Below are 17,315 nucleotides of genomic sequence, written 5' to 3'. Positions count from 1 at the left end.
AAATCACAGGTACATTGCAGGTTTTGCATCATTAAGAAAGTGGCTCCAAGCCCTGGGGGCTTGCAGAGAATTTCACTGATGTCTTGCACACTTCACATGTGCAAGGCTGAGGGGATTATTTGGAGAACATAATTTATCATGCCCTTAATCAGATAAGGAAAATACCTCTAAGACTACAAATTTTAAGGAATTATGCATGCATTTCTAGTGAAAAGACAGACACATATGTATATTAGGACTTATTTGTCAGGCACCTGAACAGTGTGCTCCAATCTGTCCTTGCCTTGATGGGTACCCTGTAATGGGCTGTCTGACAACACATTGCTCTCCTCCAAAAGTGGATCATTTTGCTTCTCTTTCTCTGACATATTTCTATTTACATCTTGCCCCTAAAGGAAGTGAAATAGAAGAAAAACTAATTGTATGACTGTAAACATTGTATTTTAACAGTAAAATGCTGAATGGCAAAAATTAATTTTCCATGAAAACAAACAAAACAAATTCTGTGCTGCAGCTCTACACAAGTCTCTTGTTTAGAGAAGCTCTCAGAGTTTCTTGGCAGAGACATACCTGCCATTTTCTCATCTATACAACTACCTGAAAGGTGGTTGTAGACAGGAGGGGGTTGGTCTCTTCTCCCAGGCAACCAGCACCAGAACAAGGGGACACAGTCTCAAGCTGTGCCAGGGGAGGTTTAGACTCGAGGTGAGGAAAAAGTTCTTCACTGAGCAAGTCATTCATCATTGGAATGGGCTGCCCAGGGAGGTGGTGGAGTCACCATCTCTGGAGGTGTTCAAAGGGAGATTGGACGTGGCACTTGGTGCCATGGTCTAGTTGTGAGGTCTGTTGGAACAGGTTGGACTTGATGATCCTTGGGGTCTCTTCCAACCTTAGTTACTGTAATGCTGTGATACTGTGATACTTCCTTGGCTTAAACTGCTGAGGTTCTTTTTTTTTTTTCACCTCCTATACACCTTCTCCCTTTATGTCCTGACCAAAGATACCTGCTGTAATTATGTGCATGAGAAAGCCATATGCAGGTTGTGTTTAAATGGAAAACTGCAGCTTTGAATAGATATAACTGGTCTACTACAGACTTGTTATAACAAGTTAAGGGAGTTCTCCACATCTTTCATTTATACACATTTACATAAGGCTTAATTTCAATGAAATTAAGGATGCAATATAAAAAGGCATTTGAGAGACAGATGCCCCTTTAACCAATCTTCCATTGTCATTACTGTGAGCAAATATACTCACATCGTGCATTTCTAAAGGATCCTTTGAGTCCACTGCTGTGAGGCGCTCTTCTGCAGCAACAGGAATATCAGAAGTGATCTGTGTCATCTCTCTCTTCAGCACTGCATCTGCCTTATCTTCCATTTGTATTTCATTACCAAACTCATCTTTTGACTCAAGAGCTTCACTGAAAATATTTTCCTCCTTTTGCCTGACATTTTCAAGTCTTTTTTCCAGACTCCTGTGCTTATTCTGAAGTGTTTCAATCTCATCCTTAATAAACTTCTGTCCTGGTGAAGAGGTGTTTTGTTTAACAGTTTCTGCTAAAGCCAAAATCTTCTTTAACGTCTCTTCACATCCACTAAGAGGATCTCGTTCTTTCTTTAAACAAAAAAAGAAAGCATTCTATTGAAAAGTTTCTTCACTCAAAGTATTTAAATTCAATCACTAAAACCCTAAATATTTGTTGTAAGCGACAAACTGCGCTGAAAAGTACATGCAGACCTACTTCACGCAGAAAGTCAAATACCAGTAACTTTAGTCAGCCATTTTTTTATGAACAGAGAACACCCAAAGCTATAAGCTTTACAATAATGCTAAAATAAACAGATAGGAATACTGTGAGGTGTGCAGTCATCTTACCAAGTTCTGAACTGATAATTCCCTCCCCTCTCCTATACCTTTTTATTTGTTTGATATATAACAAATTCTGGAGGAAGGGGAACTGCAGTGATCCATAGCTGAGCTATGGTTTCAGCTTTCAGTAGCTCTCTACACTCCATTCTACCCATGTGCAGAAGAAAGTCTATTTATGCATGAAGGACACTTCTTAAAACTGAACTCGGCTCACGGATGGTTTCTAAGCTCCAGCTAATTTAAAGACACTTACTAATATCAAATTTAATGTTCTCTTTCCTCATTATGCCCAGAGAGATAAAAAACAAACTCCAGAGCCAGGATAATTCTACTTTCAGTTCAGCTGACAGTAAAGGTCTGCTCAGCTCATTAAGAGTAGTTTTATGCCAACAATTATCTTGATAAAAGGAACACCAATGTACTTTAGATTTTGGAAAGCTTTCTTCCCCCCCTCCCCCTGCCCCCCGCCTCCTCCAGTTTCAGCACTTCTCTTTTATAAATGCAGCAGTGTCTACAAATCCCGAAGGCATGGACTCACTTTCCTCTGTGATGCAAAACCTGCCAACATACCTGTGATTTCAACTGGTTTAGCTCAGCTGATGGTTGTTTCATTGCATGTCCTTCACAATCTGCATGCTTCTCAGAGAGAGTTTTCAGCTCAGTGCTCAGGCCTGCTACCATATCCTGAAACTGCTGATGCTCTTGGACATGACTTTCCAATGTCTGCACTATGGTCTAGAAACCAAGGAATTTCTAGGATTAGTCCACCATTAACTCAAACAAATATACATAATCCACAAACTGTCACAGGTCTTCCAGAATCTCAGTAGCACAAAATCTTGTTTCTGATAATATCTAGCTAATCACAGGTGCACAGAAAATACCTTGCCCTCTTTCCAGCACATCAGTGATTCCACCATGAAGATAAACTTCATTACTAGCAGGAAGAATTTACATTCCATAAACACTTACTTCTAAAATGAATGCTTCCTTGTGTATATTTAGACCATATCTGGGGCTAAATTCTAGCAGTTACTCTATCACCTGATGAACTCTACCCAGCAGAGAAGAGAAATCAGGAAAAGGAGAGAAACCCACAGGTTGATATGAAAACTGATACAATGAAACAGCCACATTAATGTCAATGCCAATACAAGACAGATAAAGTTATACTCAGCCCAGCAAATGTGCAGCAGTCAAATATCCGGAAAGAAGTCCTCAGAGCAAGATTGGAAAAAGAAGCAAGGTGAGGAGAAGCCTAAGCAGAAGACTCTAACAGGGAACTCCCCTCTCTCCAGGAAAATTCCTCTTTTTTACTGAGTTCATGGTCTGGGATACACCTGCAAGCCAAGTCAAGTCAGCTGCCCTGGCTGACTCAGAACTGCTAATGGCCCGCACCTCATGGCTGGCCTGGGATTCTGTCCCAGCAAACTCAGGACACTTCTATCCAAAATGGATGAAGGAGTAGATGCAGAATGCAACACAGCATGCAAAACCAGTTTGTATTAAATTTGGTGGAACCACTGAAAAACAAGATGTAGGAAAAGCCATTCTTCCTTTCAAAAGAAAACCCACGAAACATCACACCACCATGCCTCAGGGACTATAGGAGCAAATGCTTCATATTACAGCCAGCTGAATCTGTTTACAGAGGTGTAAAATATTACTCTTCACTCTTACCTCAGACTCATTTGTTTAAACATTTAGCCCTCTGCAAAGCACAAGATGGTGAGAAATACAAGCTTCTGGTGCTCTTTTTCCCACAGTAAGGGAGAGAGAGAGAGAATTCCCTACTCTTGTGCAGAGGGACTTCTACCCCTCCCAGTTTTAGCCATAAACTTGCCATCTGCATGATGCTACAGTCAAACAGTGAATAAAGGTATACCAATAATCTCATAAGGAAAAAGAATGAGGTTCTAACCTTCAACTGGCTGAGAAGATTTTCATGTTGGTGCTTTAATTCCAACCATTCCACCTCTGTGAAACAAGGATCCCCAGCAGGACCACGTAGGTGATCTTCCTGGGTTTTCAATTCATTCAGCTGGGAAGTTAAGTCTTCTGTTTTCTGCAGGAGGTTGGCATAGTTTGTCAGCTGAACTTGCTTCTCCTGTAAACCAGGCTGAAGGGCAAAACCTATCTCCTGTCGCTGTTTCTCCAGTTCAGTTAGCGCCAGTCTCAGATCTTCTTTACTTTGCTCATATTGCTCCCTGTTGAAGTGAAGTTGTTCTTGAGGGCTAAGAAAAAAAATGTAATAATATTTAATTTAATAGTACTTATTTAAATAGCATGAATTTCATTAAGTAGCATTTAACAGTATTTTTTACAGAAATATCCATAACCTAGAAAATGTCAAATTGTTAGCGAGTCAATCATCAGAATGAACTTGACTATACTGAATAGTTTTTTTCAGGTCTTAAATTCCTGATCAGCTTTAGACTGGAATTTTCAAGATGATGCAAATGAAAAACACTCAAGCTAGTTACTACTGCTGAACACAAGTCAAGTGACTAAACCTCTTAAATCTAAACCTATACACTCACAATTTCTAGTATCTGAGATGATGCTCATGCTCTGTATTTTTCTGCTTTTCATTACAGCAGAAGTTTAGTTTGAAAACTACAGTATGGCTATCAATCTATTTTCCTTGACAACTTCTGTTCTTAGGACAGTCTCTTGAAAAGGAATGTTCTGCAGAAGATACACATTGCATTGGTATTTTGGAGATACAAGCAACAAAACACCTTATGCAATATGTGTCTTGTTAGCATACTCTAATGCCTCCTTTCCTGACCTCAACACTGGATGCTGATTTGAATGCTTTACAAGCATGCATGAGAATCTGCTGCAGGTGAACATGTTGCACTTGTCCACAGGAAATGATCAGTGAGACAAAAGTAGCATTTGTGCATGCACATTTAGTGATGAAGCTCAGATATTTTCCATACGGAACTTAGATGCCAACATTTGAAAATAAGATCCCTCAAGAGCCTAAATTCATAAAGGCTGGTTATAAACCTGTAAGGTACAGGAGAACAAATGAGGACAAAAGCAAAGTGTGTTTTGTTTCTTGCCCTTCAAGGTTCGTGTTTTTTGACAAATGACTAACAAAGCATAGCCTCACATATATGATGTACACTGGGCTTCAAGTTCCCTATTCCAGCTTCACACTGCTGCTGTTACGGTGTCACATATTATTCATAGGCCTGATCCTGCAAGGTTCTGAGCATCACTTCTGACATGCTGAGAACCTAATCTCCTGTCTTCCACATTGTCAAGAGGGTGGTCTGCATTCTGTGGTGTTTGATCCAATACAGCCAATGCTCTTTCTGAAAGCCATTTGTGTTGCTTGTGCTAAGTGCAGGGGAACTGAATATTCTCTAAAATACTTAATTTGGATAATTAATTCCCTGGACATTTAAGAAAATATATTCAGTAGACCTACTCTAGCTTCCATTGATCTTAACAGCAAAGTTCCCAGTCATTTTACTGGAAGTTGATTCAAGGATGATATGGCAGACAAGTATCTTGAATGTGTCTGCACGTGCAAAATCAGAACTGCAGTTTGTCTTTACATAACATATCTGGTATGTTTTAATGGATCGATTTAGCTCTCAGACACAGCTGCCAGTGTCAGCAACACAAAAGTGCCTTTTCTGCCTTAACAATGCCAGCTGCCACCGTCAAGAAAGCCTCTCATATAGCCAGAATAAACCAGGCTTTAAAAACTCTACTTAAAAAAATACCAGTCTCCTGTATTTACCCCAAACTCTCTTTTGAAGCAATACAGATCTGTACAAAGGTTTATCCCACCTCTGTTGGGGACCCATGCCTGGTGGAAACACCACTGCACTGGTCAAATCAGTGTACCCTCACATCCCAATTTGATGAACCAAGGAGCACTGGGTGTATCTATTTTTATTTCACAAGAGTGTCTGAGCTACAAAAGGGAATCAGGTCAACTGGGCATACCATCAAGTGTCTTGCCACTCCTGGCTACAACCCCCACTTGACCATTCAATCCAAACCGTCATCTGCCCCTCCTCAGTACTGCAGAAATACAAGTATGTCTGTAGTAACTAGTTCTGGCCCCAACAAACCACATATTCAATAGAACTGGTAAAAGAAGAAGAGTATAAAGTCAATATAGCCGTAAGAGATCTGTACCACCTCTTGGCCAATTCCATACTACCTTCCATACTCAGTGGCTAGCTGACAGGTGCTTTCCCACTTGTTCTGGAGCTCAGAAATAGTCTGCAGAACCACTGGCTTCTTGCTTTTTGCTTTTTTCATTAAAGTTTCTCCTGAAGCTACCAAGTCCTTTATTTTGGCCTCTCCTGCATCTTTGAGAGCTGTGATTTCCTGCATTAAACAAAAAGAAGCAGAAGCAGTTCATAGACAGCTATTTTTGATTACAAAAGAAAAGATGCTACCAATGATCTTTTTCATACTTTGTACACTGCTGTTCAAGACAAAATAATGCTCCTTCCAATATACCACTTAACTGATACATAGACATCTAAGTTTTAGAAGGGCTGAGATAATAAAGCTGGTTTATTACTTATTCTCTACATTAAAAAAAAACCAAAACACTAATATTGTTCTGACAAATAAAAGAGCCCCAAAACCTTAGGAGAGACATTTGTTAAACTACACCCCCTTCCACAGGAAAACAAACAAACAAACAAATAAACCAAAACATGTAAATCCCAGAAACCTCTTCCTAAGTATTTGGTGAGAGGAGACCCCAAAGACATGGGGGCCTGATAGACCCACACAGGCAGCAGAGCAGCCCAGCACTATGGCACTGCAGGACACCTGAGAAGCCACACACTTTACAGAGGCTCTCTGGATGCCGCAGCTACATAACTGACCTCCTTCTCCACCACTGGAGTAGATTGTGATGGAGTAGATTGCACTGCCACCAGCACCTTATGAGTTCAGTGCTGCTCCACCCAGAGATGCAGCAGAAAGTCTCATCTTGTGTAAGTAATAAACTATGCAAAACAAACAATACTTCAACAACCCTAAACACCCTCCTTCCCCACTAAATAAGCTGCAAAACCACAGGCAATAAGCAGTGACAGCAGCTTTTACAATATATTGACTCATCAAGCATCTCCATGATATTAGCATGACCTTCAAAGTAGAAGAGGAATACGTTTCATACATTTACAATACCTTTATCTGAGTAATCCTTTTGTCGGGTGGCAACTCACTTTCCTGTGAACTCAGGTTATTAACAGCCTCCTCAAGCTTTTGGATCCAGCAAGAAACATCCCAGGCAAGTTCTTCAAAATGTCCTTCCACTGGGAGTCTCTCAGTATTCCCTGCCATTTCACTTACATGTGTTGTCAGTGTGTGGTATCTACTAATTAGACCACTGGCTTCTGAAATGGTTTCATCTGTCAGGCCAGCCTCCCCCAAGGAATTTGCTAGCTGAGCCATGGAGTCAAACAGTTTTCTGAAAAGCAAAAAAAAAATGATTAATGAACATCTATCTGTTGTAACAACACAAAGCAATCTTCTTTAGATGACAGTTCCCAGAATCACAGAATTATTGAGGCTGGAATAGACCTCTGAGATCAAGTCCAGCCTATGACCTAACACCACCATGTCACTAAGTGTCACATCCAATCTTTTCTTAAACACCTCCAGGGACAGCGATTCCACCACCTCCCTGGGCAGTCCATGCCAGTGTCTAATTACTCTTTCTGTAAGGAAGTGTTTCCTAACATCCAACCTAAAGCTCCCCAGGGACAGCTTCAGGCCATGCCCTCTTGTCTTGTCACAAGTTCTTAGATAAGACCAAAGAAATAAGATACCTCTGCATTAGTAGTGTTTTATAAAAGTTCTCAAGTTTTGTCTCATCTTTCTTGATCTCTTGTAGTTTTTCTTCCTGAGCTGTGAGCCATTCTTCCAAGACTGTGCTGCTTTCTTCAAGGCTAAAGGGAGTACAAATACACACTGGTCAAAATGAGAGGCACTGCATGACTAGAATGTGCTGACAGCAATGTTTTGCTGAGAAAGTGACATAAATACCATGTGCCCGATCACAAAAAGTTTTAAGCAGAAGCTTAAAGTTTGTGTCACTGAAACTGTCTACAAGCACATGCTCTCATATAACACCGAGTCTGCTACAAAGCAAAAAAGCTCATGAAGCATACAACAAAACACTCACTACCCTTTATTAAAACATCATTTTTAATAAAAAGCAGAGTTGTTTGCCATTCCCTAAGGCTGCTTAATTATGAATCATTTTATATCACTTGTGATTAAAATGTCAGAAATTACATTAGCTCCCTACCTACTGAGCTGCTGGAGAGATGCACCAAGTTCCTTTTCCCGTTTCTGACACTTGGAGATTAATCTTTGCAGTTCTGCTTCTTGATCTCTCACACGGCTGTTAAGGTGGTTAATGCTTGCTTTGGGCAAGTAATGCTTCACTTTATTTAACAAGGTTTTAACCTCTTGGATATCTCTGTCTTTGCCTTCAGATGTTTGGAAGTGCTGGATAAGAGCACAAACACAAGATACACTTGTCAAATTTTCTGTTGTATAGCAAATACTCAGGTTACAAGAGTTTTTCAGCTCCTGTTAGCTCCATTGATATTTTCTAGAATAATTCCAGTTCCTGAAATAGAATACATCTTAATTTACAGTTTCCTGACTATTCCACTTTTTAGTGGAAAAGTTGCTGTTTGTAAAATAAGGAGAAAGTTAAGTAGACAAACCTTTATTTCCTTCTCTACAGCACAAATACACACTGAATAAATAGGCAAGTAGAATTTACATCTAACACTGACATCATTATGTCTTCTGCCACTTAACTGTGATTGCTTCTTGCAGAAGTTGTAGCTTTTTCATCTCTTTTCTGTTGATTCTGTCTGACTTAGAGTGAAAATACGGCTACAAAGTGAATGCAAGTTTTTCATATTTGAGTCCAATGGGAGTCAGAATTTCATTTTATTCTCTACATATTTGACTTTCTGCACCTTTGCCACTGAAGCACTTATAAAAATTCCAATGAGTTTCACAAACTACTGTCCTGCCTATCACACGCTTAATTATGTTTGAACATGAACACTGATACTCCATTTTAACAAAGTTTTATTCATTCCACTTATCATTCTAATGCTTTAAGTTACATGAAATGTTCATTCAGCCTCATGTTACAAACCCACTGTAAGTGAATTCACTTCCAAGAATAGTCTCCTGTGTAAAAAAGTAAAACTTCAAGAACAATCAGCTTTAGAAATTAGAATGTTTTAATACTTTACCTTTAGCCTCTGCAGTCTTTCTTCCAGCATTGGTTTTGTTTCTGGAGGGTCAAAGCAGTCCTTCAAAGACAGCTGAGTGCTGCTGAACCAGTCATTAAAATTCTTGCACTGACCTGAAAAAAGACACATTCCAATTTTCTTCATTAATTGTATTTTGTAAAAGAAAATCCTATTTAACATGAAGATCTCAGACAATTTGTAATTAGATTCACCAGTGCTACTGTCAAAGGTTGCTTTTCATTACAGACAACGACAGAACATGATGCTGTTCATACTTTTGGTTTTTAACCCAACACTAATTGACAAGAAACAGAGCTGTCCACTTGGAAGGGGCAGTTTGCTATACAAAGCAGTTTCAGGAAACAAAACCTGTTTTAGCTTGTTGGCAACTTTTCTTATTTCCACACAAATAAATATTTCTTAAAGACAGTATTTGAAGATGTTCAACCTACCTTTGGGCCTAATTCTACCACTGCACAATCCTCTGTCCGCATAAACCAAAATGGAACTACTAAGGCTACTCATTCTTATAACTAAGATTAAATAAGAAATTAAATTACTGGGAAAAATTAAAACATAACATTTTATTTCTGTATTTGTGAATGAAATGCTCTGTTCCTCAATTATGCCATTTCATGTAAAAAATAAAAAACAAAATACTTTAATTCAGATTGTCTGGTTTGTAGGAATCAAAACCCATTTATATCTCAATCAGAACCCTGAAGCAGTTTGAGATACTGAAGCATTTTCACCCAGAGCTCTTGGAGTGAGTCCAGAGGAGGACCACAAAGATGATCCAAGGGCTGAAACATCTCTGCTATGAGGACAGGCTGAGGGAGCTGGGGTTGTTCAGCTTAGAAAAGACTCTGAGGGGACCCTACACCTGCCTTCCAATACATGAAGGGATCCTACAGAAAGGCTGGAGAGGGACTTTTCATAAGAGTGTCTAGCAGTAGGACAAGAGAATGGTTTAAAGCTGAGGGAGAGTAGGTTTAGATTGCATCTTGGGAAGAAGTTCTTCAATATGAAAGTGGTGGGACTCTGGGATGAGCTGCCCAGTGAGGTTGTGGATGTGGGTGTTCAAGGCTAGGTTGGAAGAGGACTTGAACAGCCAAGTCTAGTTGAGAGGAGCTCCTACCTACAGCAGGGTGGATGGAGAAGATGATCGCTAAGGCCCCTTCCAACCTAAGCCATTTTATAATTCTATGAAATTAAGTGATTATGATGGTAAATACAAACTTATAAAGCTACACAAATATGAAAAGTGTTTGCTTACGGTTCAAAACACCAATAAAGTGATCTTGAAACACGTGTTTCTTCTTATTAAATAAATCAGTGACACATTTAAGCTGCTTATTTAATTCATCCACATCAGGACAATCCGTCTCTTCTTGAAGTAATGTCACATAGTGCTCTTGTTGCAGAATTTTCTGGTGTATCTCCTAAAGTTACAAAAAAGGGCAACAGCTTAAAAGAAAAATTTGGTTGTGCAAACAAAAGTTCACTGTACAGAGCTGCTATAGTACAAACTACAGCTTTGCAAAAGGGTTTAGTCCTGCTTATGTGTCAAAATAATTCAACATTTATTGGCATTAAGAAAGCCATCAATAGGTAGATATGAGCACTAAACTTTCCTTGAGCAGTGTGTGTACATCTGTACACACACATACTTGCACATACATTCACTCATGCACATTTTGGCATCACACAGAAAAAATCTGTGGTGTGCAGTAACATAGCACGTTCAAGAACATATAATACCTAGAAGCTGTAACACCTTCATTGCCATAGGCATAATTCCACCCCTTAATGTGTTATTTTGTATGCCAAGTCCCTGTGGGTTGAAACATAATTTAGAAGGAGTTGGAAGAGTAAATTAGCTGTATCTTTCTTCCAGCGCCTTGTGGTTTCACTGTCACAAACACTAGTGGTCTGACACCCAGAATGTGCATAACCCACTCACTGCTCAACAGGATGTTTAAATTATGCCAGCCTTTAATCTCCAAGAAGCAAGCAGCCCTTTCTTCACCTCTCTCCCTAGTGCAAAGAGGATGGAAAGCTGCATAAAATTGCTTACTGGGAGCTTCCCTTGCAAGGAGGCTCAGGTGGCAAAAAGACAACCTCTGTTTACTACCCAGTCTTGGAAAAGATGCAATCCAGTACCTGCTTCAACATATCTTGGGTGGTACACAGTTGTCATGCCTACCGCTATTTCCAATAGCTGCAAGAGTTAACTACATCTGATAACATCCAGCAAAAAAAGTTTTTTGTTTTTGTTTGTTTGTTTTGTTTTCACGTTTCTGACAGCTTAGGAAGTGTTCAAGCCAGGCTATTCACTTGAGTTGTTTTAACAGTTTACACAGGAGAAACACTTATGAAGATTTGCCCACAACAGAAATTATGAATAAAACTATAAAAGATGAGTAATTAGTGTCATGCTACCTCCAATTTAGTAAAGATCTCTAAGGTGTCAGATGGCGATAAAGCTTTCAAAAGTGATTCAGTCATTCCAATCTGTGTCTTGGCCAGATCAAGGTCTCCTTTTAGTTCTGCAGTATTCACGCTGAGTTCATTGGACCTCCTCTTCGTTGACAAGAGCTCTTTTATTAGCTCCATTTTTTGCACAACAGATGACCTGATGACCTTAAAATTGTAAATGAATATAAGTCAGGTATTATACTGGACTGATTTCCTAGAGTATTACAGAAATCCATGATAGACACAAAAAGCAATGAAATGATCTGAAGTCCAGACATTTTCAATCACAGTTTGTTCCAGTTTCTTTCCGTCCATCTCCACAAATTGAAAAATAATAGCATTTAAGCCCTGCTTTTCTGAGGAGGAATGATCTCTGTTCACATTTAATAGTGATGCATTTACTGGCACTGCTTTGGTAACAAATTTAGTTGTCAATCTCCTTCAGTGTCTGCCCTGAGCTGGAAAAAGGCTTTACATGTGCTTTGCTTATCATGAAAAAGTGGGTGCCAGCTCTCTCTAGCAAACCTGCCTGCAGTAATCCTACCAGGGCAAATTCCCCACATCTATTCAGAAAAACAGGCAAGGACAGCAGTGATGTGAGAAGCTCTGGCTCCAGACTAGCCACTAAGGAGCAACAGGTCCTCAACCTTATTTTTAAGGCTTCTGCAGATTTTCGTGAGACAACTCAATGGGATCACGGCCAGACCCACAGGGCACTCCTGAGGAACACAGAGTGCCAGGGACAAGGTTGTTGAGTCTCTTCCTAAGCTCCTTAGATCACCTCACCCAGTGAAACTCCTCTGAGTTTACTGTCTGCTAAGGATAAACACACAAACGGCCAAACCAGGTCAAGCTCAAGGTGCACCTGACAGACACTGGGAACAGATGCTTAGGGAACTGGCACAGGATGAAGTTAGGCTATCATGTTCTCAAACAGTGGAAAAGGATGGATTCTTTGCTGTGTGAAGTTAACACAAAAAGAGTAAGATTTCCTTACATTAAGTCATATCCAGGTAAAGCTACGTTTAAAAACATAACTGCATGCTGAGTTGCTGGGATCTCCAAAGGGATGATGAAGTCCATTGTGCCTTGTTCTTGGCCAATAGCTAAAAGCCAGATATCAATGATATTGGCCTCTTTCAGAAGGCCTGAAAAACAGTTGGCTCAGGTCTACAATCTTAAAAGGCACAGAACAGAGACCTTTGTGTTTAAAATGGCAGGTTTGGTTCTAACAGATGGAGAAAACCAACAAAAACCTTCCAATTCTCTTTGGGTAGATTTAAGTCAAACCAAAGATGATACTAGAAGCAGGGCTGCACTAATGAGTACTGGTATATTAGCTGTAAAACTTCATACCTGTAGCTCCAGTGGAGGTTCATTACTATTCAGAAGTTCTTCTATCTCAGCCACTGTGTTGTCAAATTTTTGGAGTTTCTGCTCTTGAGCTCGTAAGCATGCCTAAAGGTAGAAAAAGCACATCAGTTTCCCACCAAACAAAATTTCTGTGTTTCTGTCAGAAAATTATATTACCAATATCCTGATTCTGCATTTTGACATCGAGAGTTCCCATAACTAGCCCATTTCCTGATTTTCATTTTAGCAATTTAGACATTTTTTTTTGGTATTAGAGTCAGAGGCAAAGCCATCATTAGTGCAAATGTAGTGTAAATTTAGCAATCTTTAACCCAAATAAATTTGCAAAAAAAAATATTAATTTTCCATTTATTTCTTGGTGCTGCTATTAAGAGGGCATAGTCTCAGATGTGATAGACTTAAAGTCGAGAATTGGCATTGTGATGGTACACTTTCTTAGGGATGTGATAAAATGCAGCACATGCTGTAAACACTTTTAAAACGTAAAATCTTTGTATATTAAAAGACCTTTACTCATTTGAATGGATTTCGGAACAACCCAGTAATGTGAATGCAAGATACCAGCTTCAATTTATGAAACAAGATAGATCTGAAAGAAACACATTGTCCTATATCCCCAAATCGATATTTCAAACTCCCTCAGGACAAAGTATTCCTTTGCAGTCTATGTACAACCATCTAAACAAATTCATGTGCTGCAGCCCCGTTTGCATACTGGCTACAGGGGAAATCAGAATTTCTCTCATGTTATCTATACATAAATTATGATTATATATACAGTCAAATTATTCATTACTCTCTTCTTCCATGACAGGCTTCTTAAAACCACATGGACTGGTGCTCTGCTGGGCAGTCACAAATGACATTGGGTTTCAACATGATAAACATGCAGCAGCTGTTTTTTCCTTTTTTGTAATTAACATTAAAGTAGAGATGTTCCAGGATCAACAACAAAGCAAATAATAATAAATTGATAAATTAACCTGATGTCCTGAGTACTTAAAATACCAATGCACTGAGTTAATTTTTTACTCCTTCTATTTCACTTTTATAACAGCTCATGGGAAACATGGTTTCTCTCCCTTGCCCTTTCCTCCACGCTTTTGAGAATTATCCTTTCACGCAGGAGCAGCAGAGTAACCTTCGTGCAGCCACCTCAAGTACAGCCCTTTCTAAGCACCAGCAGCAGCACGTCAGGGGCACAGTCACATCATGTCGGGCTTGAGCAGTTTCCAGGTAACAAAATGGCTCTTAAGATGCAGTTGCCAGCTGGTGTCTTTTTTACTGGACCCTTAGGGACCTGAACTATGCCAGGTAAATTCTAACAACACAATGACAAAGACACAATATCCACCTCAACTGTTTCACCAGGAAGATGTATACACAAAGAGCATCTTGGCTTTTTGCTGCTCTGCAAATTAAAACAAACAAGCTGTGCTAACAGTAGCAGTAATGCTACAAATAAGCATAACAAAACCCAGGCCATTTGCAGCATGTAAACACTAAGCAAAAAACTGCCCAAATATTTTCAAGGAAGGGGATATAGGATATAGTTATGCCTCAACCCCACCCCACTCAAGCAGGGAATTATTTTTGTTTAACCACACCAAAGCAGTACAGCTGTCAATATGGCCCTAAAAGCAAAAATTAAAACATTTTACCCCATGTGTGAGGCTTTTCAATGGCACAGAGCTAGTGCATGTGTTTTAACAGCCAGCCGCACCCCAATACTGAGCATTAACGCTTTCATCTGTGAGAAATGGCCATTGGCAGTGCAGGCTATGCTTGATCCCTCCCTGTGTGCAGCCCTTGGAGACCCTAAGCAGCCAGCCACTATTATGGCTGTACTAAATTACACTGGGGAGCACACTGGGATAAGGATCACTGGAGCAAATAAGCCACCTTTGCAACCTCTTCTTGAACTGTGCACTGACCAGCCAGTTCTGAGGCTTCAGTATCTTCACTGACAGGCAATTTCTAACTAGAAAACTAATTGTCACCCGATACGCATTCTCTTCCCTTTCTATTCTAGGCACAAGAAATGTGTGTAGTCTTGTACTTAGACTACAAGCTTTCCAGCACTTCTCTTTGCCGTGTGTTGGTACAACACAAAGGAAGGAAGAGATTTTTTTTTTAGTCTAAAGCAATGATGAATCTGTTTATAACAATTTAGTACACATATATACTACCTATTTATTAGTTTACAGGACCCAAATCCTCAATACTTTATGCAATATCCTCAGTGAAGCTATCCATGCAGATATAAATGCAGTTCTTAAACTTTCTCTTCCACCATAGTGCTGATATTTTTATGGGATGTGGATGTTTATAATACAAAGGCCATATCATTACAGCGTAAGCTAAGGGTAAAAAAATTCTATTCACATTACCTTCAACTGTGTAAGGTCCTCTTCAGTCAGACAACGGTCTTCTGCATTCTTAAGTTCTGCATTTGCCCAAGCGTCGATTGTGCCAGATAGACTAAGAAGTTTATCCCACAAAGCCTGAGCTCTTCCCAAATTATCACAGTAGTTTTCAGTCTTTTCATTGATCTACCATGAGATTTACATACAGAAAACATACAGAGATTTAAAAAATGTTGAGTTATATTCTAAAAGCAAACGCAGCATAGTAAAATCTGAGCGAGGTGAAGCGACCCACAAAAACAACAAGTGTGGCAAGGGGAAAAAAAAACAACCTCATGTGTCTTCACAGTGAACTGGTCATGGAGAAGATATTTAAATCCCTGACACACATGTCACCAAACATACCAATCACAATTGCAGCTTGCCAGTTTTAAGGCAGGTTTAGGAAGGAGCCTTGCTCATTAATGTTTATCTGCTCTCAGTAAATACCATCTAATCTCAGTATTGATGCACTGCTTAGATCAACAGTAGCAAACATTTCTCACCAAAAGCACCACACTGTAATTCTCCAGATTGTCTCCAAAACCTAAATCCACAGAAGTTGTTATAGAGGCTTACAGAATCATGCAGAAAACACAAACCTTGCCTTCCTGAATTCCCTGGCATTATTTACTATGGAGGAGTACCCATGATGTAAACTACCTGAGAGATCAGAAACATTATACCAACACACAACCTGGAAGCTTTGCTCTGGTAAATGCTTGGATTTACCTCTTAAGAATCTTTGCCACATTGCACTTAATTTATTTCAAATATTACACACGCCAGAATCAATTACTGTAATGCATAACAGATAAGACCACCCTGATAATTTACTTTTTACATACATCCAGCCATCTGTCCACAATAATGTTAGCCTCATTCTCGAATGGAGGCTCCTCAAAGCTTCTCATTTTATTGAGCTGGAATTGAAGGTTTTTGCAGATCTGATTTATTTTGTCTACATCTTCAGAGTGATCATTAAACTCCTCTTTTGCCTCTTCAATCTGTGAAAAAGAGACCAAACGAGAATTTACACATGTGTTTTTATGACTGTTTATTCAGCACAACATTTTTAACTGATGTGCTGTTCTTTTGAAACCAACACCGTTACGCAAAAGAATCTTTTTTTCATATTGCAATGAGACTAGCAATGTATCCTGTGTTGTTATATCCTTGTCATGCTGATAGGAACATTTCCCTGTTAGAAATCCGTATCATGCTCTTATTGTCTGCAAAGCAGCTGAGGGGGAACCACAGATAATAGATTTCTAAGAGGTTTTCTTTAGAAGTCGCAATTGCAAGATCCAATGGGACTGTACATCCACACACAGAATGACTGTTACAGCAATAAACAATACACAACAAAACAATAATCTGAGATACTATTACAACTGTAAAAATATAACCTGGCATTCTGATCCCCAGGTTTTGAACTAAAAAAAAAAAAAAACCCCAACAAAAACAAACCACAAACAAAAAAAACCCCAACACCCCACAAACAAAAAAAAAAACAAACCACAAAACCCCCAAAACATAACAAACAAACAAAAACACCCCATAAATCCTACTTAAACACAGCCATTATCAAATATGTCACTGCCAGAAACTGAAATGTCCCTTTTTCCTGCTTTCTGTTTAAACACCAGACTGCTTCTTTGTGCTGTATTGTAATGTCAGTGTTTACAAGCAACACGGAAGGTCTCTGGAAAAGAAACACTGACCTCTAGTGTTAGGCAGTTTGATATTAAATCTCTCCATTCCCAGAGACAAGCATCACCTCTTTGCACACAGATACTGGCAGCCACTGACATAAGGGGAGGGACAGCAGGGCGATCCTCACAAACCAGATTAAGAGAGAGATTCTCCTCTGTTATAGGAGCTGTACAGATCCTATTCCTGATCC

General features: G+C 39.5%; 1 protein-coding gene across 1 annotated transcript in view; it reads right to left on the bottom strand.

Moving 5' to 3' along the window:
- Positions 1-17,315, bottom strand: part of SYNE2 (spectrin repeat containing nuclear envelope protein 2) — a 188,276-nt gene that overhangs the window by 116,502 nt on the left and 54,459 nt on the right. The window contains exons 32-45 of the mRNA XM_054161733.1: positions 16,258-16,416; positions 15,395-15,556; positions 12,987-13,088; positions 11,595-11,795; positions 10,429-10,594; positions 9,153-9,265; positions 8,180-8,382; positions 7,698-7,817; positions 7,054-7,336; positions 6,065-6,234; positions 3,797-4,109; positions 2,446-2,610; positions 1,261-1,620; positions 255-389 (exon numbers count right to left, since the gene is read on the bottom strand). Coding sequence (XP_054017708.1) covers positions 255-389; positions 1,261-1,620; positions 2,446-2,610; positions 3,797-4,109; positions 6,065-6,234; positions 7,054-7,336; positions 7,698-7,817; positions 8,180-8,382; positions 9,153-9,265; positions 10,429-10,594; positions 11,595-11,795; positions 12,987-13,088; positions 15,395-15,556; positions 16,258-16,416 — 2,652 coding nt within the window. The remainder of the gene's footprint in view (positions 1-254; positions 390-1,260; positions 1,621-2,445; positions 2,611-3,796; positions 4,110-6,064; positions 6,235-7,053; positions 7,337-7,697; positions 7,818-8,179; positions 8,383-9,152; positions 9,266-10,428; positions 10,595-11,594; positions 11,796-12,986; positions 13,089-15,394; positions 15,557-16,257; positions 16,417-17,315) is intronic.

Source organism: Dryobates pubescens, chromosome 5 (assembly GCF_014839835.1).
Source record: "Dryobates pubescens isolate bDryPub1 chromosome 5, bDryPub1.pri, whole genome shotgun sequence".
NCBI classification, from domain to species: domain Eukaryota; kingdom Metazoa; phylum Chordata; class Aves; order Piciformes; family Picidae; genus Dryobates; species Dryobates pubescens.
The sequence above is the reverse complement of the archived record's forward strand: the minus strand, read 5'-3'. Positions and strand labels throughout refer to the sequence as shown.